Here is a 25,605-nt window from a genome sequence, read left to right as displayed (position 1 = left end):
AAAGTAAATCCTTTCTGGGGCAAGAAAACATCTTCCAGAGCCTCTGTGAGTTTTTATATGCAATGTCCAGAATTCAATAAAAAATTACCTGGCATTTCTGGAGACAGAAACAAGAGAAAACTAAGTGATGCAGATATTGAGTTAGGAGACAAAGATTTTAAAAGAACTGGATGAACATATTCAAGAAAACAGGTGACAAGATGGAGAATTTTAACAGAGACTTAGAATCTAATAATAATTATTATTTGGAATTTCTAAACTAAAAAGTAGAATACCTAAACGAAGAACTCAATTCATGGAGTTAAGACCAAATTGAACACAGACGACTAGAGGTTTACTGAACATGAAGCGTGTCTCTGCACGGTCTTCAGACTGAAGCACAGACACAAAAGATGGAAAATATAGAAAGAAGCTTAAGAGGCATACGAGGCATAGAAAAAAGCTCAAAAATATATGCAGGCACACCTCATTTTATTATGCTTCACTTTATTACACTTCGCAGATAACGCGTTTTATACAAACTGAAGGTTTGTGGCAACCCTGCGTCAAGCAAGTTGATCAGCGCCATTTTTCCAACAGCGTTTGCTCCCTTCTGTCTCTGTGATACATTTTGGTTAACTCTCGAAATATTTCAAACTTTTTCATTATTATTATATTTGTTATGGTGATCTGTGATCAGTGACCTTTGACTGTAGTTGTTTTGAGGTGCCACAAACACTGTTGTCTTATATTAAGAAATTGCCACAGTTATTCCAGCCTTCAGCAACCATCACCCTGATCAGTCAACAGCCATCAACATCGAGGCAAGACCCTCCACCAGTGAAACGATTATGACTCACTGAAGGCTCAGATGATGGTGAGCATTTTTTTAAGCAATAAAGTATTTTTAAATTAAGGTATGTACATTTTTTTGGACATAATCAAAAAATTCATGTGACTCACTTTATTGCAATATTCAATTTATTGCAGTGGTCTGGAACCAAACCCTCGATATCTCCAAGGTATGCCTGTAAAGTTGGAATCTCTCTGAAGGACAGAAAAGAGAGAATGGGATAAAAGCTATATCTGGAGAGATAAAGGCTAAGAATTTTGTAAAACTGATGAAAGTTCAAGCCACAGATTTAAGACGCTCGTGAACCCCAAGCAGAATAAATACAAAGAAAATTATACTTTCAAATGTGAATAATTAAACTGCTGGAAGCAAAAATACAAAGTGAAAATCATAAAAGCAGCCAGAAGAAAAAGACATTATCACCTTGAAAGGGAACAACAGCTGTATAGATGATTCTTCAACAGAAACAATAGAAGCAACAAAATAATGGAATGACAATGTTAAAGCACAAAAAGAAAGTAACTGCCGACCTAGAATTTAATGAACAGTAATAAATACCCTTTGAAAAGGAAAATGAATTGAAGACATTTCCAGACAAAAAATCTGGGAGAATATGTAACCCTCAGACCTGTACTACAAGAAATACTATAGGGAATTCTTCAAGTTGAGGGAAAATGAGTACCAGCAGACAACAGGAAGAAATACAGAAAAATCTACAAACAATAAACGAGGGAGAGGGTGTGGAGAAAAGGGAACCCTCCTACACTGTTGGTGGGAATGTAAATTGGTGCAGCCACTGTGGAGAACAGTATGGAGGTTCCTTAAAAAACTAAAAATAGAGCTACCATATGATCCAGCAATCCCACTCCTGGCCATATACCTGGAGAAAACCATAATTCAAAAAGACACATGCACCTCAGTGTTTATTGCAGCACTACGTACAACTTTCAGGACATGGAAGCAACCTAAATGTCCATCAACAGATGAATGGATACAGAAGATGTGGTACATATATACAATGGAATATTACTCAGCCATAAAAAAAGAATGAAATAATGACATTTGTAGTGACATAGATGGACCTAGAGATCATCATATTGAGTGAAGTAAGTCAGACAGAGAAAGACAAATATCATATGACATTGCTTATATATGGAATCTAAAAAAATGGTACAAATGAACTTATTTACAAAACAGAAATGGAGTCACAGATGTAGAAGACAAACTTACGGTTATCAAGGGGAGAAGGGGGGTTGGGATAAATTGGGAGATTGGGACTGAAATATATACACTACACTATATAAAATAGATAACTAATAAGAACCTACTGTATAGCACGGGGAACTCTACTCAATACTCCGTTATGACCTATATGGGAAAAGAATCTAAAAAAGAGTGGTTATATGTACATGTATAACTGATTCACTTTGCTGTACACCTGAAAGTAATACAACATTGTAAATCAACTATACTCCAATAAAAACTGGTTAAAAAAAAAAAGAAGGGATGAATAGCAACAAAGGTAATGTTGGGAATTGTGACTAAATATCAACTGCAAAAAACAGTAACTGTATTGTCGTAAAGGATTTTAAATATTTATAGAATTAAACCACACGACAAAAATAACAAAACACTGGGGAAGGAACTGGAGTTAAAATGTTCTAAAGTATTTTATTGTCTAGGAAGTAATAAAAGTACTAATGCATGTTAGACTCTAATTAAGATCATAATGTCCAGCACCAAGCACACAGTAAATGGCATATCGTATGACCTCAAAAATGGTGAATAAATAAATAATAAACATTAGAACATCAGACTTTTTTAATAACCTTTTCTGTAAGCAAGTAAATTTATTATCAAGGAGCAACAGTTAAACTAATTGGTCAAGATACCTTATAACAGACCATACCTAAAACTAAGATAATACACGCAGATTAAAGTGAGAATGAACCATGGGACTTCCCTGGCGGTCCAGTGGTTAAGACTTCATGCTTCCACTGCAGGGGACACAGGTTCGATCCCTGGTCAGGAAACTAAGGTCCCACATGCCGCTCGGCACAGCCAAAAAAATAAAGTGAGAACGAACCATACACTTACCCCTTAAGATTTTTGTACCACAATAGTAGTTATCTCTGTCCTTGTTCAATACTAGCTCTGTTGTTCGGTTTTTCTTCTACTTCTTGGCTTCAAAGTTCTCTGACTTAAAATTCAGTCTTCTGGAGGATGGGCAATGCCTGTCCTAGGTGGCAGAGAAAGCTCTTAGTGAGACAATGGAGCACAGTCAGGCACTTAATGAAATCCCCAATCATGATGTAAAACAAACTAAGTGAGCTTCTGGCTTGACGTTCCATTTCTCTGCAGGAATCTGGAAGTAATACAAAGGTGCTAGAAACCTGAAAGACAAAAGAGGATCAGGTCAGAAAGAGAAGTTTTCATTTAAAGAAGTAAAGTTAAGGTGTAGGAAAAAAATATACTTGCCAGAATTTGAAACACCAGGGCAGTTCCCTAAACACAAGATATTACAAGTTAATAATTGGCTTATATAGATCTAATATGAATTTAATTTCATAATGCTGACATAAAACAATGAAGACTCACCAGATAATAAGATGCCTTAAATTCTTCTGTCGTTTTGTTCCTTTTAGTTTCTTTTCTGTCCTGCTCATTTCTTTAATTTAAAGCAAAGGACGAGATTTTTAAAGGAAATCTAAGGGCAGTCTAACAGTTTGCGTGTAGAGCACTTTCGTGAGAATGAAGGTGAACTACATGGATGGGACAGGACCGAGGGATGGTCAGGACAGAAGAGCCAGGGCCAACTACAATGGATGGTAATTAGAGAGCTGATACTGTCACCTGGTTTTATGTGCTGGGAGTTAACAAGCAGAATACACATACGTTTTAAAAGAAATTACAGATATTTAGCAAGAGAAAAGTGCAATTTCCTATTACATATTCTTTAGCAGCTATTTTTCAAGTAAGTGATATAGAAAATCACAGCAGTGCATACTTTTATTCCGAACTGTGACTCTCAAATAACAGGGCGGTTCTGGTAGTAACATCGTCATTTGAGTTAGACTGTTAACGTGATTATAACCCAAATTTCAACATGATAAACCAAACTGATTTAAAATTTTCTAGTACGCCGAACCCTAACTCATAATCATCAGTAATTAACCACGTAGATAACCAAATATAAAAAATTCAGTCACCTTACTTTTAGTTCATTTCTGGATGACTACATGTGTTGACATAAAAATGGCTTCAACTTGGGGGCTACATGCTAAGATATAAGCACAGAGGACACAGTCGATAAAAAAGGAATATAATACCTGTTCTGAATATAATTAGGTATATAACATGTGAAACAATTCTTTTACTGATAACGGTTTAATTAAAATTTCTTTTTTTAAAAAAAACTGTGGCTTTATTTATTTATTTATTTTTGCCTTGCTGCGTGGCATGCGGGATCTTAATTCCCTGACCAGGGATCGAACCCATGCCCCCTGCAGTGGAAGCACAGAGTCTTAACCACTGGACTGCCAGGGAAGTCCCTAAAGTTTCTAAAGCAATCAGATAATCACAAAAATAATACCTGGATACACGTAAATGTAAGAGACTCAAATCTATAACAAGTGAGAGAGAGAAAAGGGCAAATGTCTGTGTCTGCAAATGTATCACATTCATTAAGATGCTCTTATAATGCACATCTTACAGCTTATACGATACAAAGAGCTTGTAATTTTACTATCTTAGGCTTCTCAAACAATCTTTCAACTGCAGTTATTATTGGCTTAAAGTGGGGTGAAAGTTTTCACTGAGTTGTCTCTGGCTCAACGAAATGACTTTTCCTAATTTTAAAACATTGAGTAAATAGAACTCTGTGCATCTTGCCACATACAAAAATCTGTGCTGTTTTGCAAGAATTCAGGTAGTCTGGGACCTGTTAGTTTATTACTAAGATATCTTTTAGTAAACAGGAGAGGCCTGTCTGACCAAGCTGTAAGATAGGAGAATGACTATTATAGTGTCATAAAAATAAAATATTCTTTCACCAACAATCTGAATAGCACAGACTAGGAAATAAGAAATTGGAATAGTAGCATAGGATTGTTCTTGAAAGAATACATTGCTTTAGTATTTGACTAAACATATTTTGGACATTCCAGTAAAACTACATAGCACCTCCAAAATATTTTGCAGAGAAGTATCCCATTTCTGATTACACAGCTGAATATTTGTTAAGCATGATTATGTGCAGAATAACTCTGATTAGATAATTATATACATTTTGCCTTAAGTTTCCTCTTTTGATTATCCCTGGAGGGCAGGGACTAACTACCCATGAACCTCTTGGATGTGTGATACTTATTTTCGTGAATGTGCTTCATGAACATCTTCTGAAATGGTTTCATCTTGGTGGTGGTTTGTTTTAATATTCAGCTCACCCCTGCTGTTTCCTCTTGCCCCTGTGTCTGTCATTTTGCTGACTTAGCCCTTATTTTGGGGAAGTCATCAGTAACTGTGCAACAGAACCCTGATGACATTCCTCCAGGGCCCATAAAGGTTCTCCATTCTCACCGTACACTCTTTGTTGGATGCTGCAGTGACCCAAGCCTTGCAGTGGGAACTTCCTTTTGGGAATTAGTTTCTTGGTGACTGTCACCCAACAACATGTTGGGTGACTATAAATGACTGAGTGCATTACTGAACATGGCAAGTTCACACACACACACACAATCCTACAAATAAAAGACCAAAAGTACCAGTGTAACCATGTGACTCCCTGACAACAGGATTGGGTCTCCATATCAAAAGTGGGAGATATGTAACTCAAAAGGAAGGTACTGATCAAGTAAAGAAATTAGACATAGTTCTTTCAATATTTTTCTTAGGGAATCAGGCTGATTACCATAGATGGAAGAGAATCCAAATCTTAGGCTTTGTCGTGTTTCCTTCCTTTGGTTTTATGGCTAGTTCTGAAGTAGCTGAGTAGACAGGGATAGATGGGTTTAGTCATAACAAATTAACCTGCTGCAGGGAAGAGTCTAGGTGCCCTGGATAAGCAGTTGTTTTCATACTTAACAAACCAACTGGGTAGACCAAACTCTAGGTCTGAAAGAACTACTACTATAATGAAATGTTTTCGTATTCATCTCTAGACACTATTTTTACCTGAGTATATCTGACAGCAGTGGAAGGTTTCAAGTTGGTGAAAGAGCACCCCCAAACCCAACAATACACAGACTTTTAAGGTGATCATTATGTAAAAACTTGGAGGTCATTTATAATATCTACGTGTTCTAAAGCACTATTCCGAATAGCCTTTATTTCTCCTCTTGACCATCAGCCAGGTATAGATAGTACTTTTTTTCCCAGATGGATTATATACATTTTTCCAAGCTGATTTTTACTTGGCTACTTCCTGCCCATTTCCAATCTCTCTAGGACCCTTAAAGTTAATTTTTTGTTCCCTCCTGATGGGACCTCTCAGTTTGTTCATCTGTGAATTTCATCAGTGTCCTCTCTACTCTCTTACAAATTATCAAGACTGATGGTAAACAGACCAGATTTAATGTCAATCCCTTCCCATTAAACTAGCCAAGCAACTGACAAACCCCATTTGATTACATATCCAGAACTGCACTACTGCTTTTTGAATTGAGGAGAGGAGGTGGGTAGAAAGCTATTGATTTATTTGATTAAAATCTGTTTAACTCTTGCAGTGCCCAAATTGCCCAAGACTCTCAGTTGAGTCTTTTGTGTAGGGGGCTGTCTCCCTGAAAAGCCTCAGTAAATATGCTTCTTTCCAGCTGTTCATAGGGAGCTATTACATGCTACTCTCAAACCTGAAAAGCTCACATGGACTGAACCCAGTGAGGCAGGCAGTCTTCTACAAATGCCACAAAAGCCCTAGAAGCAAATAAAACTCCACAGATTGCTGGAGTGCACACCCCCCTCTTATCTGTTGTCAAATCTGCATGTCAATATGCCAGTTTAGACAAGAAAAGCAAACTTTTCTATGACTAAAATAGAAGGATGATAAAAGGGGCCTAAGGTTGGCAATGACTTGCTTCTTAAAAGCCCACTCTAAGAAATACATTCAAGTTTAAACCTAAGAAGGCAGAAAAAAACAAACTGGGGTGGCAGGACACAGTGCAGGCAAGATTCCACGTGGAAAGGCCTTCGTCAGTTCTCAGGCATCTGTGGACTAAGACAGCTGCCCTGGGTCAAGGTGAGTTTGATGAGGCACCCCCGGGGTCTAAGGGGATGACTCCCAGGTGTGTGAGGGGTAGACAGGTAGAAGCTCTTTCCTGCAGTGTTTCCTCGTTCAGTGACGGCATCCAATTACCTGGACACCATCCTTGACACCTCCCCCTCTGCTGCCTCCTCACACAATTACTCATGTCTTTTTTAAAAACTGCACCTCCTAAATCTCTCCAACCCACCTACTTCTCTCTGTATCTACTGTAGCTATCTTAGTGCACTATTTCTCGTCTGGACTACTGCCACAGCCATCCAACTGGTCCCCTCCATCCTTTCCTGCGCCATCGAATGGATTCTCCAAATTCTATCCTCCGGAGTGCTCTATCACAATGTTCTTTTACTTAAAATCTTTCACTGACTCGCCATGGCTCCGTACCATCTGATTTCACTCATCTTCTACCTCTGACCCTTTCGCTTACTAGGTTCCTGCCACGTTAGCCTTCTTTAAGTCCTGTGAGGATTCCGGCATTCTGCTTTGAAGATTTTGCATAAATGGTACCTTGCCTTTGCCTGGAAAGCTTTAAACCTATCCCCATTCTCTTTTACCTAGTTTTACCAATTCTTCAGAGCAAAATGTCACTTGCTTAGGGAAGTCTTTCCTTTCTACTACATTCTTTACTTTGTCTTTAAAGCATCCAGTTTTAATTATATATTCATTTTTATGATTATTATGTCATTTTTTAAAAAGATATGTCTCCCCATCAAACTATAAGCTCAGTGAAGGCAGGGACAATGCCTGTTTTGCTCACAACTGTAGCCTCAGGACCTATCTTGGTGCTTGGCCCACTGTAGACCTTCAACAAATGTCCGCTGAATGAATAAATGAATGAATGAATCCTCTTTCCCTTTCGCTCTCCTGATTTTCACACCCCTTTCCTCATCTCTTTGAAGATATATCAAGGCAATAAGCAAAAAATAATAAAAGAGAGGATTATAAAAAAGATGTCTAATCACTTTAAATACTTAAGAAATAGGGACTTCCCTGGTGGTGTAGTGGTTAAGACTTCGCCTTTCAATGCCGGGGGTGTGGGTTCGATCCCTGGTCGGGGAGCTAAGATCCCACATGCCTCAGGGCCAAAAAAAACAAAACATAAAACAGAAGCAATATTGTAACAAATTCAATAAAGACTTTAAAAATGGTCCACATCAAAAAGCTTAAAAAAAAAAATTAATAAATAAAGCAAACTACCTTAAATAATTAAATATATAAAAATAATCAAACTGCCAAGGTTATTGTCTCCATTGGTGATCCCACCTATTCTTAAATTCTATCACTTTGATACAAATGACTCTGAAATATAGAGATCATTGTCCCAATCTAATCCCTGAACCCAAGACCAGCATTTTCCTGTGTCTCCTTGACTTAGATACCCAACTGGCAGTTGAAACTCTAAAAGCCCCAAACCAAATTCACCACCTTTCCTCCATATATCATTTTATTAAGTTTCTTATTTCTATGGCTATCACCATGGCAACTACCAGGTCATTCGTGTTTGAAACTTTCTATTCATTTGAACCTCCCATTTTTTCCCAGATCCCGATCAGTCAATGGCCAAGTCCTAAAGATTCCAGCTCTAGAATCTCACTTTCCTCTTCCTTTCCACCCCCATTCCTTGCGTGAAGCTAAGGCCTTCATTACACAAGTAGTCACACTGGTCTCCTCCCTCCAATCCTACCAGTGTACTGACTACTACCATTAACCAGCTTATTATACACATCTTGCAGAGATGGCTCCCTTTCTTAAAAATCTTCAAAAGAATCATCGTGCCACTAAGCCCGGTGTTTCTCAACACTTAACCCATATCCCCCTTTTTGATTAATGTAAAAATCTCACATCCCTCCTGTATTGTATATTACAGAAACAATAGGGATTTTTTTCTATTCCTTAAATAGAAAACTACAAGATTCAATGTGCTTCTTCAAACTCTACTCACTATACTTCAAGCTCTGGCTATGAATCACTATTATTAACTGTTGGCTCTCTGGAGGGAGGGCTTGGGCCAGTACCTAGGACATGGTGGGCACTCAATAAATGTTGATTAAATAAACTACTAGGGGGCTTCCCTGGTGGCGCAGTGGTTGAGAATCTGCCTGCCAATGCAGGGGACACGGGTTCGAGCCCTGGTCTGGGAAGATCCCACGTGCCGCGGAGCAACTAGGCCCGTGAGCCACAACTACTGAGCCTGCGCGTCTGGAGCCTGTGCTCCGCCACAAGAGAGGCCACGACAGTGAGAGGCCCGTGCACCGCGATGAAGAGTGGCCCCCACCTGCCGCAACTAGAGAAAGCCCTCGCACAGAAACGAAGACCCAACACAGCCATAAATAAATAAATAAACAAACTACCTTCCTTTAAAATAAATAAATAAATAAATAAACTACTAAACCCTGACAGTAAGGGTCATCCATGATATAAACTCAGACTGGTTTTCCAGTTTTATATCCTGCTACCCGCTATTTGCATTTCTCCAGCTAAATTATGTCAGTGTTTCTCAAAGCACGGTCCCAGGACCGGCAGCATCAGTAGCCCCGGAACTCATCAGAAAGGCAAATTCTCAGTCCCCACCCGAGACCTACGGAATCACAAACTCTAGAAGCAGAGCCTCATGATTTGTGTTTTTACAAATGCTCCAAGTTAGTTCTAGTGTGTGTTGAAGTTTGATAACCACTGAACGGGACTATTTACCCTCCTGTAAGCATTATCCTTCCTCCTTCCATGACTCGTGATTCCTTCTGCCTGGAAACACCTCAGAACCTATTCCAGTGGCTAGTGCCCAGTAAACGTTTCTTTTGACTGAAGAGCCCAAAACTCTAAAATATCCCCTGGATAGCCCTCATACGTCTTAACTGAAATTATACCTCTTTTTGTGTACACACTCTTTTCGGTTGGCATTAGGAAACGCAAATTTAGTCTTAGTGATAATGTCGACATTCTAAAAGTGTAAATTGACGAAAATTGTGCCTATTTGGGGAGTACATGATATATCACCTGCCTCTCAGTATTAGAAGCTTATTACAAATTTTGCCATCTTGGGGATCTTGAGAGGGGATACCTGGTTTCAGTTACAACGTTAAAGGAGTTAGACGCTTTAGATTTAATGATTCCAATTTGGCAGAGTTGAAGATAGGCACTTATGGATGTTCATCTGTGTCAAAACCACATAAGCGCTCCTGGAAGCCAGATGAGCCACTTGGCTAACCTCGGAGGTGAGGCAGGCAAGCGAAGGTTTGCCCTAAACAGGTAGACTCTGAGGGAGGAAGAAGATTTAGGCCAGGGAGAAACAGAAGCTGGCTTTCTCAGGCTGCAGAGCACTCACCTATGCTCCCAGATAAAACCCCCAAACATGAAATGCAAGAGGCCATTAACTTGAAAACCAATAGAAATATAATTGTCCACTGTCTTAAAGGAAAAAACCATGTATAATAAAACCCCCAAACGCCACATACACACACGCTCACACATACAAAAATGGCCATGAATGCAAGATGGTAGAAGTCATTCAAATTCTTTTAAGGAAATGGGATGTATTTTTGGTACTAGGATATGATACCTCACTATAAAGATGACGAGCAGCAAATTACCAAAATCTATAATCAGAGTGTGTTGGGAGCAAGTTTACACTCTCTAGGACAATTCTCCATTTTTCAGATAAGGAATAGCCTCAGAGAGATTACATAACTTTCCCAAGATCATAGATTTAAGCAGTGGCAAAGCCTATGTTTACTTATTCTTAGACCTGAGGTCCGCTCATTCCATCATTGTAACGTCTGGGTTGAATCACATTTGCTGATGGCCACAGGAACCACAAAGGATGTGTTTTAATTAAGTCCATCTGATTACTTACCAGGCGTATGAACCATCTTTACCAGTACTTTAGCATGCTCCTAACAAGTTGTGATAAAGCCTTTGACAAGCTCAGGACAAAACTGTAGCTTCACTGTTACGAGCATCTTAAAATTTAGCTGGGGTCATACAGAATTTTAAAGTGTAACAAGCAAATCTTAGTACACAAAACAGGCAGATGGCTCTTGCTAATATAGAAACCCTAAGATGGGTTAAGTACATGATTAAAAAAAAAAAAAAATCTCCAGAAAGCTTTATTGCTTTTGCTCTGCAACTCTCAAAACACATGATGAAACAATGTACTTTTGATTCAATGGTTGACCGGATCCTTCTTCAAGTTCTGGTTTTGATAACTCCCAGATGCAACTGTTAACTTCATAATTCATTTTAAAAATATGGGTCAAATCCCATTTCAGTAATGAAATAACCAAACTCCAGTCCATACTCCAGGTATTTTATGTACTAACTACAATATGAATTTTAAGTTGCAGAGCTTTAGAGTTGGGAAGGACTTCTGAGACCATGTAATCAAACACCATCATTATGTAAGAGAAAGAACTGAGATTTCTGACAGATGCAACATCAGTACAACAAAATATTTGATGATCCTTTGGGATTAATACATAGAGAACTAGCATGAAAGCTTTCTGAAGTCTGTCAAAACTTAAATGTACATTTCACTCTACATATTTCTATCTTGTCTGAAGTATTGTGAGTACATATAACTCTTGATTTAAAAAAACAAATTAAAAGAAAGCAAGATTATGCTACTTAATTATCTTAAGGTTTTAAGAATTTTTTAAAAATTGAATAATCTGATACGAAAATTTCAGTAATGTTACTATGAAAAAACATTACCATACACACAGGGGTTTTCCCCTAACATTCAAACATGCTCTCATCCAGAATATAGAGTAGAAAATATCACATACCATAGAAGAGAACTCTACTGAAAATAGAACAGGTGAGAAAAGATAAAGTCTGTATGCAGAGAATGACACTAATTTAAAGATCTCAAAAACATCAAACCTCTTAAAAGTATCTCAGTGAGAAATAAAGTCATCAATATTGTCAATATATCTAAAGAAACCAAAGCACAGAAAGGTAAAAATTGTAAAGCTGGGGCAAAAACTGAGTACCAGCCTTAAACTTAAGACTCCACATTCTGAGATTTTATAACTCAGGTAAAATTTTAAGCACTTCCTTTGCTGAAGGGAGAATAACAAAGGGAGTCACACACCTATTCACAACCACCTGTGCACACACACAGCAACATACCTATTGTTGTTCCGACAATTTCGACAACCAATGCACTCCATCGGGTCAGTCTGAGGTACTGCCGTGCACAGGCCACCACCCTTATCAGGAAGCAAGTACAGGGAAAAAGAGAAAAAGAAAGAGTGCTGAAGGGGCCATAGACTAGTGACCACATCATCTCAAATGTAAAAGCCGCACCAACAATAAATGGCTCCGTGGTATATTTTAACCATCTCCCTGAGCCCTGCTATGTTTATCACTATTTACTTGTATCCACAAATGAGTTCTGCACAATATTAAAAGTGTTCTCCAAAAACTTAACTCCTATGTTTTCTGCATGTATGTTTGTACTGGAAAGAGGCAAATAAATGAAGGGAGAAGTTTAGTCACTTTCCTTCAGTGTTTCAAATCTAATGGGCCCAAAATACACTATACATTATAACCTCCTATTCATTTTTACCTTCCTAGCAGTCATGGAAAAATTTTATGGGATGCCAGTTGGAGAAACAGGGTGGAAATCTGTTTGAATGATGTCACAAGATAAACCCATCTTCATTTTCCTGTAATTATTTCGATTAGGTCTGTTCACTTGACTAGACGAAGTCTTAGAACGTGTTATATTTTTCCAGATGGAGCAGATTCTCAGCCAGCGATGACTTGGAGCGGAGTATTAATATTTTGCTGTTGCTTTTGGCGGAAACCGCCCAGCAATTAAGAAAAATGCCCAGATTAACACATACCTCATTGTAAAATGTTCACTTGACATATACGATGGCAAGAGCTCTTCAAAACTGAAGTTAAGGCTTGAACCAGCCTTATGGTCAGAGTCAAAATTCTGCTTTCAAAAGCAAAACAGTAGAACTGAATTTGATAAGGGTGAGGGAGGCTGTTACGTTGCACCCAAACTCAGAACAGGCCTTCAAGGTCAGGAAAAGTTCAGCAATCGTTTTCCCCAGAACACTTTCCACTTCCATTCATCTCATAACAACAGCCAGAATCAAAGCAAACCAAAAGTACTGAAAATTTCTCTCAACATTCCTGAGCCAACTAGCAATAGGAATTTTTAAGAAAACTTTGAGAGAAAGCATATTCCTATGCTACATTCAGTCCATGAGGATAAACTCCAAAGCTTCCGAAAAAAATGAAGTTAACAACCTACAGGATGATGCATTTATTTGAATCACTAAACGGATTACAGTTAATTCCATCATTTTTATGATCAACAGCATTTAAAATATGTCCCTATTTCCACCTTCCCAGAAGAGAAGAGTAAGAAAATGAATGAGTTAAGATCACAGAGGATAACCTCTAAAATTGTACACTTAATGGGGCAACTCTTATTTAAATAGCAACTCATTGTTCAAAAAACACAAAGTACTGTGTTCAAATACTAAAGCAAGCATCAGAGCTATTTTTTCTTCTTATGGAAACAGCATGTGCTGTTCAAACCGTCATGCTCTCTCCTGCAGTTTCTTGGACAATGTTAGTAGTTTGGACTAGGAATGGTGACAAAAAAAGTTTAGAAAGTCTGAATATAAGCCATGTCTTTCCACACAAAATAATGAAATCATTATTCTCGTTTGGTAATGAGATGCACTAAAGCAAATTAAATATTTTTTCTATGACATACTAAAGCTAGGTCACAGGAAAGCCATTAGATTTCTAGCTTTAAGATACAAATATATATTATAGTTTTGTTCTCCAAAGGTAATATTTTAATAAACCTTTACTACTGTTGAAGATAAAAAAAAAAAAAATCTCTAAACTTCTCCAAACTTTAGCACATCGTGGGTTATGGGCAAATATATCTGTAAACAATGACAAAAACGTAAATGAGTGCTTAATTGACCAACTAAACATATTATCTATCTGATTGAAAAATAATGTGGATGCATATCCAAACAATGTAATAAATCAAACTGCCTAGTGCAGAGAATCTCTTTCACCAGCACAAATCTAAAATATGCCAGTCATTCTACTCTCATTTCAAAAATTAAACTATATCAGCTGGTTATCCCTGAAATAAAGTAGTTTTAAAGGTTTATCACTCCTTGTGGCTAGAGAATACTAATATTGTAAAACATAAACCACAGAAACACACAGAACCGGCAACCACAGAAACACACATGGGGCAAAACAAATCAAAAAAACCTCACAGGAGGTCAGAAGTGACAATCTGGTGGCCTGCAGACATGCTGTGCATGGCCCATGCAACGCTTTCTAAAACTGGAATTAGTTGCCAACGTGTAAAAAAATCTGGTGATTTCACCTAGATTTACGGATGTTGTGAAAAATCAGAAGACCAGGCCACACGGGGCCCTCAGCTCTGCATACAAACAATGGGCGCTGAACCGGGGCTGCTGCTTTAAGGCAGTGCACAACTCTCCCACGCCTCCACCACTTCTGTCCCGTCCCCAACTTGCTTCACTCAGTTTCAAGATCTGCCTGACTCGTCTAAGCATATGAGCTTTCAGAATTTGCTCTAAATAAATCAAATTTAAAGTATTTGGTTTGGTCCACGCTCAATGGTATTTCCGCTTCATCGCAAGAATAACTTCCAGTCTGTTTGTTACTGGTCCTGTACTTCCAGTGCTAAATAATTTAAAAATATAAATCGGATTGATTAATATAACTACTGCCTGATAATAGAAAGCTTCCAAACATGACTCTGGATCAAGGGGCTGCCGGTGATACATGCTACGTCCACTCCAGTGAACCTGTGAGGTTTCTATATTGGGAAAAACCAAGCGTGCCGGCCCTGTTCTTGTATCCTGGCACCGTGGGGCACAGGGGCGCTTTTATTTATAATTGGGTCTCTTACATTCACTAGATGACGCGGATGTTCCAAATCCACACGTGTCCTGGTTAGAGAGCTCGTGCGCCCAGAGTAGAGTCCTCCATTTAAGCTCCCGCTGACTCCATTGGGGAGCTTATGGTGGAGATGGGAGCAGCCATTGCTGAAGCTTCCATGAACATTTCTGTTTATTCGGTTTGTGCCAGGCAGAGTGGTGTATTCCACCATCTGCCCGGTAACATCTGACCCTTGGTAGAGATAGCCTGGTGGGTCATATTCTGTTGAGAGAGAACAACAAAAAGAAAAGGTAAGACACTGAAAAGGACAATTCTTCTTGCTTAGGAAGTTTTATTAATTAAACCCTTAATAAACTATAACTATACTAAAATAAAATACTCTGAAAAAGTGTTCACTTAAAGCCTCCCTGTGAGATACGCTTTAATAAAGTTATTGCTGTTATTTCCTTTACAGTGTGGAGTCAGCCAGGAACTGCAAGTTAGTTATGACTCTTTTAATGGGAGGAGAAATTAACCAGAGAGAAATTACTCAAAAGAGAATTAATAAACTATGCAAGCTGAAACTATCAAAGTACCGGCAACACTACGAAAAGGTGCTTAAATTCCCCTGTGCTTCAAAGTGCTGAAAGAAATTGTACAACAACAGGATAACTCTAGGTAGGATATTTCAAAAAGCAATAAACACCACTTTTAAGTAAAAGGATGGGGTTGGGGAAACATTCACTATTCATATAGTTCTTTGGTTATTACAGCCAAGTTGGAAGTTTTGAGGCACCAAAGGCAAAAGGCTAATTATTCCCTTTCCTTATATTAAAAGCATTTCAACAACTGCCTCAAATATCTGATTCCCAGAGGCACACCTACCAGATATATTTAGAAAAAGTGAAATGTCCTTTAGAAAATCTATTATCTAAACTGCACAGGATTTGTTGTCAGAGTTTCGATCGATTCTTCACAGGTATTGGAGGCGCCAAGACTGGACTAGGTGTTCCTCTTCCTATGACAGGTGTGTTATTAGCACAGGTGTGTTATTACCAGTATACCTGCTTCTCTTCTCCACTAAACTATAAGGAGAGGGCACTATACCTGCACTGTCCACCACAGTGCAGAGCACACAGGAGAGAGTCAACGAGTACCTTTTGAATGAACGACGGAATGAACATCACCATCATAAATTCCCGTCTTTCAACATGTTACCAAGTCACAAAGGAAAATGACTTTAGCCAGATTAATCTTGCTCAGACAACCAGATCAATACTCTTCCTTTAATGGTTCGGCGCACTCTCACACACTCAAAGTCAATGACATTAAAACCATTTAGAAAAAGACCCAATCAAGGGATGGCCAGCTCTTTCACCCTGGTACCACCACCATTTCTCTCCCTGCCTATCTCCTGGAAGGCGACAAGGCAATAAAAATACATCACTTTCTCCCCCCCCCCCCTAAAAAGGGACCACGGGCAGGAACCGGCTAAGAGCTGCTCGAGTGCCTGTCATGGCTGGGGTCTTCCTCTGCTTTTGTCTCATCCCTTTCTCCTGGGGCCAAAGAGGAAACCAAAATACCTCCTCCCAGCAGAGACTAAAGACTCTGATTGATCTGATTGTCGTCTTTTATGATAGCTGAGGGAAGAGGAATGGTAGGAACGTGAGGGGAAGAAAAATGGGGAAAGAGGGCTTCCCTGGTGGCGCAGTGGTTGAGAATCTGCCTGCCAATGCAGGGGACATGGGTTCGAGCCCTGGTCTGGGAAGATCCCACATGCCGCGGAGCAACTAGGCCCGTGAGACACAACTACTGAGCCTGCGCGTCTGGAGCCTGTGCTCCACAACAAGAGAGGCCGCGATAGTGAGAGGCCCGCGCACCGCGATGAAGGGTGGCCCCCGCTCGCCGCAACTAGAGAAAGCCCTCGCACAGAAACGAAGACCCAACACAGCCAAAAAATATATAAATGAATTAATTAATTAAAAAAAAAATGGGGAAAGAAAAGGGAAGAGTGTTCTAAGGTTACTTGTTTTACTACAGCACCATCACTGACAGCTCAGACACTCCTACTACTGGACACATTTGGGGGTGGGGACGCCACTCTGCGGAGGTTTTAGTACATTAAGTACCGAATCAGGACTGTGGTATCTTCATCTGTGTCATCCCGGGACAGTCACTTAGAAAAGTCTTCACCACCCTCCTTTCCATCATGCCTTTTCCATTCCTCGCTGACAAGATCTGGACCCGTATGAAGGGGCTCCTGCAGCAGTTCCAAAGCTCATGCTTCAAGCCCTCATCCTCTTTGGTGGTCCGACAGAGCCAGAGTTTCCCAGCACTAAGTCAGCTATTTACTTAGAGACCTGCTTAGTTTGGGCTTTGTTGTTTATTTCTCCTGGGCAATTTAATTTGATGCTTCACTTACTTTGGCTTACAGCTAGAACTGTTTTAAAGTCACCTCCGCTGAATGAAGAGTATCGAATGTGTTTTATACCACGACACTCATACGTGAACGTGTTAGAAAGCAGTATTTATTCTGACAATCTTTTTCTACTTATCTTCAGAAAAAGAGAAGGAGACGCTGATGGATGACTTACTCTGTATGGGATTCTGCTGGCGGTTCTTCCACAGGCACATGGCAATGAAAGCCATGAGGATGAGCACCATTACACCCAGAACGCAGCCAACGATCAGATACAGCATGTCACTGCTTCTGGCGGGACTGGTTGCGGGCCCAGCATTTCCTCCACTCCCCGAAGAATTTGGAGGGGTGCTCAAGTCTTTGACAGGATACTCAGAAGCTCCAGGAACCCGTTTCACTAGTTGAAATATACAGGAAAACATGATGTCAGAGTGAAGACAGACTCTATGAAATGGTTTACTCTCCGAAGGAGGTCTGGTTAGGAATCCAAGCCAGTCTGTTTATGCTTGGTACTGAGATGATCTGACCACCAATGAGTCACAAAGAGGGCTCAGAAGTTTAAAAATCTAATGTCAAGGTTTTAGGTCACAAATTCTAGAGAAATTATAAGATCAGAGACACAGATGCACTTGGTCTAAGCCAAACTGCTATATGATTATCTGCTCAATTGTACTTACAGAAGACTCCCAAAGAGTTGACATAAAACTATTTCAACTTACAGATGGGACAAAAACTCCTTTCGATCTGATATACTTTGAGCTGAATGAGACTCACAATTAGATATTTTATGCCTCTCGCATGTGAATAATATTAGAAGACATGACTCTGGACGACTAGAACAATTATATACAATTCCAAAAGCCTCACGCATAATATTAAACTTCCAAAACCAAAAAATTTTGGAGTCCCCATAAACGCAGTGCTTTTACCTAATTCACTGGTACTCTGGATAATGGCAACAACAAAAGCTAATAACAGGTGGGACACAAACCCCATTTTCTCTGTCCCCAAATAACATGCTCTTGATGCTTTAAATGTCATAGAAAAGCAGTAGAGCAGAGTGGTTGATGGCCTGATCTTTAGAACCAGACTGCCCAGGTTTTTAACCTGTTCCATCATTTATCCTTAGCTGTAAGACTTTGACCTCCATGAACCAATTTCTGCATATGGAAAATGGAGATAATAATAACAGCCCCATCATAAGGTTGTCATGAAGAGTAAAGCGCTCAGCATGGAGCCTGGCACGTGGCAGTGTTCAATCCATTTTGTCATTATTATTAGTTATTATAGTATACTTCCTGTTATGGTTCCTAATAACTTACAGGAGCAGAGTGGTCTTTAAAAAAATCTACTTCAACAAACATTCTATTGGGGTTCTATTTTCTAGCAACTTGAACTACGCAGAACAGGGCTGGAAATCAGCCAACGAGAGGCTGCCTTTCCAAGGAAAGAGCTCTCCATCACTGAAAGCTGGAAGAATACCTGGCAGAGAGTCTCTATAGGAAATTTCTACTCTGGGTGGTATGTTGGATTATACAATTCTAAGGTCCCTGACAATTCCAAAGACAACAAACAAGTTTCTGAGACGAAAATGGATGTTATAGATCGCACATGAAATACCATGATTACTCATAGGGAAGTCCGTCAGGTTTATTCACTCTTTATTTACTCTTAATGTATTCAAAATTCCACCAAGCTTGATGACCAGTTGCCAACCTCTCACTGAAGTTAGAAAATTTTGCAGTGGATGGTGAGTGAGACGGTCCCATTAACATCAATAAGAAGAGACAGCCAGGAGCATGACATGAGCAATGTGAGGTGAAAAACATAAAGAGAAAGCAGAGAATTAAGGAAAAGTCGTGACAGTCTATGATCTTTAAGGGTGGGGGAAAGCGGCTGGCCTCCAATATTTACTGAATTACTAAAGATAAGACAATTGCTGTTCACAGCAAGAACTTTGAGTCATTTCTTTAAAAGGAGAAATCATGCATCAAATGTTCTACTTAAACAGGCTGGGATTGTGTAACACATTTTAGAAACTCATTCAGTATGAACAGTTAACATTTTAGTTTTTTGTTTTTCACTGATCTGGAAGTCTGTACGTAGAACCTTTGATTCCCCAGCAAAGTCAATTAATAATACTTTAAAACATCACCATTAGCACATTATTGTCTGTGTTTTATGTTCTGCCTGGCTAGACTCTTAAATGTCTTGGGAACAGAGATGAGAAATTTCATTTTTATGTAATTTTGCTCCAAGTTTCACAGCACTCTGGAGGCAAGTAAGAAATGCTCATGAACATATCACAGTGTTCAGTACAAAAAGGTACTCAAATATATGCTAAACAAGTGAAATTCAAGGTAAGTCTACAGGTCTGTGTGTATATATGTTTAAATGTGAATTTAATATGTGGGTTTTGCAGCAGGAAGACCCATGATTCAGAATTAAACAAGGAAAGCGAGTCTTAGCTTTATAATTCAATCTTTCTGAGCCTGTTTCTACTTTGGCTATTTCTATTATTCAAGTGTGGTATCTTCTGTTTTCAACGATGCTAATATTTTACAGCTAATCTATGTATGCAGGCAGAGCTGAGAATTTCACTTTAGAATTATCGACTAATTCTGAACTTTACTACACTTCATTGAACGAGTAGGTAGTGTTACACATATCTGTCATTCAAGAAACCACTAAAAATCCTTATACTTTTTTTTTTAAGGATTCTAATTCTCACAGCAGTCTCAGATAATTAGTCAGCAAATATTTCTGTTCCTTCATGGAGGAAAAAAAAAAGAAATGACTTACTCAGAGTCACACAGAAGTTAATAAATACAATGAACGCTTATGTAAACTATTCTTAAGGCAAGTTCTCTAGCCGACAGAAGGCTAGACTGTTGGGACAGTCTAAGTGGATGCACCTAAAAAACGGTCCAAAGTTTCTTTAGTAAATATATCGATAGTCAGGAGGAATAATCCAGAGTTCAGAATTCTAGTTCTGTCCAGGGAGAAAGCACTAATTCTGACCCCTCCCCTACCTTTCGTCTCACAGATCATCACGTTACTAAACTCGCTCTCTCCTCCTTCATTGAAGCATTGCATTTTAATATCATAGGAGGTTTCTGGCTGCAGGTGGCCTATCATGTGCCACTGCTTTGAACCTAGAAAGGAAAAATAAAAGATAAGCTTTACAACTCACAACCTAAACAACACTGTCAATAAAATCACTTAGTAATTTTGAAATGATGTTGGAGCAGCAGCCATCACCATATAGTCAGTTTGTGCAATAAAAGTGTACTTCATATAAATATTTTAGCAATGCACAACAGATAAACAGCATTTCTATTACATGGTATGAAAAAATGGTAAAGAGAAGAGAGAAACTGAATTAAAGCTCTACCTATGTGTAGGCAGACTTTGTTTCATTACAAGTAATTAGTAGTAAGTCCTTCATAAAATACATGTTAATCTTATGCATAAGTAAAAAAAAAAAAAAAACCACCTCAAGTCCTTTGATCCCCTGGTTCAGCCCAGCAAGTCAATCACTCTGTCCACCTAAGCAGAAAGCAACGCCACGTATGAGGTCAGAAAACGGTGCCTTACCCAGAACAAGTGACCACTTACAAGACAGGCCTCAGCGAAACTCTCAACTCCACCGTAATAGACACAACATGATCCAACATATAAATGAATGCCTGAATTCGAGAACAGTCAGAAAGCAAAGTGTACTATGGGAAACTCTTGGCTACCGCTCCCACCGTTTCTTTCCTTTTGCACCAGGGTCTCCAAACCACACAAGCATCTCTAACAGAATAATTCTGTTATCCATGGTGCGCAGCCAGCATTTCATTTAGAAACACTTCTAAACTGAACACTCCAGTATAAATGACTCTCCGTTTTTACTTCTGTGGACCTGTGACAAACTTTAATAAACAGGGACACTTCTGCCAGATTCAATGAACTCTTCAAGCACTTTTAATCCTTCTTAGAAAATACCTCTTCAACCTGTTTCCACTGTTTCTTAGAAACTTAACTATACCACCAACTGATTTAAGAGTCGATTAAAGGGGAAGAAAAACAAAACAAAACCAATCCACACACACAAGTCATATCTACTTGGCTGACAGGACCAATAGCTCTGGGATCCTTTCTAACTCAACACAGACAAAAACACCTTGACCCGGAAGCACCTTGACCCCTTTCCAGGACAGCAACACAAAGCCCCTCATTCATATTTTATAAGCCCCATATTTTATAAGGAAGAGAATCTGCTTGTTTTAGGATCAAGGGACTATGAAAAGCTCAAGAAGTGAGGAATTCTATGCCCCATTTATCAGTGTAAAGAGGACCCTAAAAGAAACTTGACTCAAAATCTACTTGAGACGGGAACAGATCTATTTTTAAATTCCAAAAACTTTTCTAAAAGACTTCAACTTTTTTCTGTATCTTTAGGTCTTCCCCAGCCTTCCACTCACCTATCACCATTCGCTTAAATAATTATTACACTAGATTTGAAGTTTTCCTTTCGTAGCACTAGTAAAAAAATGGAATTAAACTAAACTTCTGATATGTTTCTAATAAGAGAGAATAAAGTAATACATATTTTGGTATGTATTGTTATGGTAATTATTCCAATTATAGGAAATATCGGCAGAGAGAAAGTTTTACGGCTCACTGATGAATAAGACACCTAAGTGCATTATTAGGTTTAAAATCAACCAACCAGCGTATCCTTTGCTTAGCAGGCAGTTTTTTTCTCCAAGAGTATTTTAGAAAGGGTAAAAAACCAAAGCACAGGCTTAAAGATCAGGATGACTGATACTTTGATTTACCTGGAACTCAACTTAATTTACAAGATTAAAATATTCATCACAAAAACATGGTATGTTGGAAATGTTTAGTTTATCTAAATGTGGAACCTAATTCAGAAGATAGGATAACTTAATATAATTGCTCTTCTCTTACTGTATTCTTTAACAATGTAGTTGTGTTTCAAAGCTTAAACAATTTTGAGTCAATATACATAAGTAATCTAAAACTTTAAAGAAAACTTTACATACAAAGGATAAATACTTTTGCTCCTCGGTTTGGGAAAACAAGCCAATAGTTTCTAACTGCCACAAAAAGAATTTCAAGTGCATAAACTTGAAAATAAGGAAGGAGCAAATTACACAGCACAGTGAAGCCCATTTAAACATCTAACTGCTCCATCTATTATGTTCACAAACAAGTTCTCTGTGAACCACAAGGCAAAGCTCACATGTACAGACGCTTGTAGTGAAAACAAAGGCTTCTTTAGAGCAATTTCCCAGTTCCACACTCAACAGTCACTTCACTCAAGCCTGCAAAAGTTCAAAGATTTAACTAGAGAATATAGTTTAGAAACTGTTTATCAGCGGATTATTTCTAGAGTAAAACCCAGAAGGGTGGGGAAGAGAGTGATACAGATGGAGACAGAGAGGGATGTTCATTTTACTGACATTTGCCTCGTTTAGAACGATTTTCTAACAAAAGTGTAGCCTCTCTCAAAAGATTTTAAAAATAAAAATCTGATAGCCCCACTTGCCTAACCCAGATAAACTAAAATGAAGACCGAGCCAGGACTAAAGTGTAGATCAGTCACTAACAATTCTTTCCATTTTGTTTTTTAAACAGCTTTTTTATGAAGTAAAATATGCATAAGGAAAAGTACCCATCACTGTACAGCTGAATGTTCACGAACAGAACACAGCCATGGGACCAGCACCCAGGTGGAGAGAGAGAGGGGTCCTGGCTCCCCCATCCCCATCATGCTCCCCCCTGCCACTGCTCCCTCAAGGCAGCTACTATCTCAACTTCACAGAATCCTTTTGCCGCTAACAATGATCTTTCCACATTTCCCCAATTCTTAACGTCTAAAGCAGATTTGGGGGACTCGTTTCTTTCCTACTTTTCCAAATTAAGAGAAGAGAAACAATCACTCTTTCATTCAAAAAATATGCTGGGTATTAAAACTTAGACAATAAATTTTTCATCATATTACAAAAGTAATTCCATTGGATAAACAGTAAAAGGAATGCTGCAATATTTCAAGAAACGTGATGGTGCATATTAAAAGTAATTTATTATAAGACTACTTGTAACAAAAAACTATGTGCAGTATTTGACGTCGAGAATCCAGGGGAAAGAAACCTTGGCCTGGGACGATTTTCTGACACAATCCATTAGGAGATTAATATTTCAAAAAAGAAGAATCTTGGAGTGAAAAAAAGACCTTGGAAGAAGCTTTCCTCCCAAACTAAGAATCCCTTCCAAGATATCACTGAGAAACAGGCACCCAGCTTCTGCTGAACACCTCCCGAATTAGGGAGCTTATTATTTTGTGAGAGAACCCTGTTAAAAATGCAGTATTGGAGGGTTCTTCTTCACAAAATTTCCTTGTAGCCCCCCCTCTCCCACCCCAACAGGTTGAGTTCGTCTCCCACATCCTAGTCCTTAAATACTTGGAGACAGCTATCCTGTTGCTGGGTCATTGTCTTTTTTCCAACCTCATCATTCCCAGACACTCCACTGTTCTTTTTGGACTCCAAGCATTCATTCATTCCTTCATTCAATAAACACCAGACATCTCATCACTGTAGGACCTGGGACACAGCTGTGGGAAAGAAGGCCCTTTGCCCACAGCAGGTTAACATTTAGTGGGGGAGACAAACTTTAAGCAAATAATTCCGTACACACACACATACACACAACTAAACTAGGATAAACTGCATGAAATAAACATAAAGCACATGGTTAGAAATCACAAGGGCATCTCCTGTCAATGGGAGGGGGTTCTCTGAGCAAGGAACATTCAAGCACACAACAGACAGAAGTGGAGGTCCTAGATGAAGCCTTGGGGGAGGTAGCTGGAACTGTCGTGTGCCAAGGTCCCGAGGCAAGAAAGATCTTGGTGCACACGAGGAGACAGAAAGAAGACCCATGTGTGACGGAAGACACGGTGAGAAAGGGAGAGTGCGTGACACATAGTGGAGGTGAGGTAGGCGCCAGCCAGATCACATGCGGCCCTCAGACCACAGGCAAAGTTCCGGATTATATTTTCTTTTCTTTTTTAAAATTAATTAATTATTTTATTTTATTTTTGGTTGTGCAGCACGGCTTGTGGATTCCCCAACCAGGGGTTGAACCTGGGCCCTTGGCAGTGCAAGTGCGGAGTCCTAACCACTGGACCGCCAGGGAAGTCCCTGGGTTATATTTTAAATGTAGTCAAAAGGCAGTTTCAACACCCTTTGCGCTCTCGGCTGTTTTCTTCTCTACATATATTCAACTTCTCAGCATCTCTAAAAATGGGTAACACGCTCAAGATGTGATCTTTCTAGGACAGACTTCAATGGAACTGTTGCCTGAGACATTCTTTTTTTAAATATAGCTAAAAGTTGTAATTGATTTTTATATTCAGGCCACTATTCATTTAAACAAAACAGAAAAATTTTTTCAGATGAACTACTGACAAATCATATCTCCCCCACTCTTTTGTAACTGACTGTTTCTTTAAGCAAATGTAAGATGGTATATGTACAGTTGACGCTTGAACAACGTGGGTCCACTTTTACACAGATACTCGGTAGTAAATGCTACACTACTACACAGCCTGTGGTGGGTTGAACCTGCAGATGTGGAGGAACCCTGGATACGGAGGGCCGACTGTAAGTTATACGAGGATTAACCCCCCCATTCTTCAAGGGTCCACTGCACTAAATTGGAAAAATTATCTTTCTTTGGGAAAAATTCAAAGTAATAGTACATATACCATTTCATTTTTTACTCTATCTTAACCTGGGATAATGTTTTTCATAATATTTATAAACCCTCTCCCTCCAAAGCTCCTTTATTAGGACTCCCACTTGTCCTTGTAACTTACCTTCTACAATATCCCTCTTGTAATCACTGTCATTGTCACTATCTGTTGGCCGGTAATAGATATAAAATCCCTGAATGGGAGTGTTATTGTTACTTGATGGAATGTACTAGAAAAGAGAAGCAAAGACTTGTCAAAGACAAAAATAAATGTAACTTTCACATTCATTAAGATTTATATATCTGTGTGGCAATATTTTTTTAGCTTCATTTTGCAAACATCCTTGATGGCCATTTTAAATTTAATTTAAAGGTATTCAAAGGTATTAAGAGCATTTTAGCTTACTGCAGGGCTAAACAAAAATAAAGCAA

At 38.9% G+C, this 25,605-nt stretch overlaps 1 protein-coding gene across 5 annotated transcripts in view; it reads right to left on the bottom strand.

Moving 5' to 3' along the window:
- The window catches only part of CDON (cell adhesion associated, oncogene regulated), a 101,423-nt gene that overhangs the window by 7,380 nt on the left and 68,438 nt on the right, over positions 1 to 25,605 (bottom strand). For 4 of the 5 annotated variants that reach the window (XM_061203198.1, XM_061203202.1, XM_061203199.1 and 1 more), the window contains exons 14-18: positions 25,298 to 25,403; positions 20,436 to 20,558; positions 17,579 to 17,800; positions 15,016 to 15,266; positions 12,216 to 12,295 (exon numbers count right to left, since the gene is read on the bottom strand). In XM_061203198.1, coding sequence (XP_061059181.1) covers positions 12,216 to 12,295; positions 15,016 to 15,266; positions 17,579 to 17,800; positions 20,436 to 20,558; positions 25,298 to 25,403 — 782 coding nt within the window. Of the gene's footprint in view, positions 1 to 2,929; positions 3,072 to 12,215; positions 12,296 to 15,015; positions 15,267 to 17,578; positions 17,801 to 20,435; positions 20,559 to 25,297; positions 25,404 to 25,605 lie in introns of all 5 variants that reach the window. The other variant, XR_009702341.1, reaches the window with a different exon arrangement.

The sequence above is a fragment of the Eubalaena glacialis genome, chromosome 10 (genome assembly GCF_028564815.1).
Source record: "Eubalaena glacialis isolate mEubGla1 chromosome 10, mEubGla1.1.hap2.+ XY, whole genome shotgun sequence".
NCBI classification, from domain to species: domain Eukaryota; kingdom Metazoa; phylum Chordata; class Mammalia; order Artiodactyla; family Balaenidae; genus Eubalaena; species Eubalaena glacialis.
Note: the sequence above shows the minus strand (reverse complement) of the source record. Positions and strands in the feature narration are given on the sequence as shown.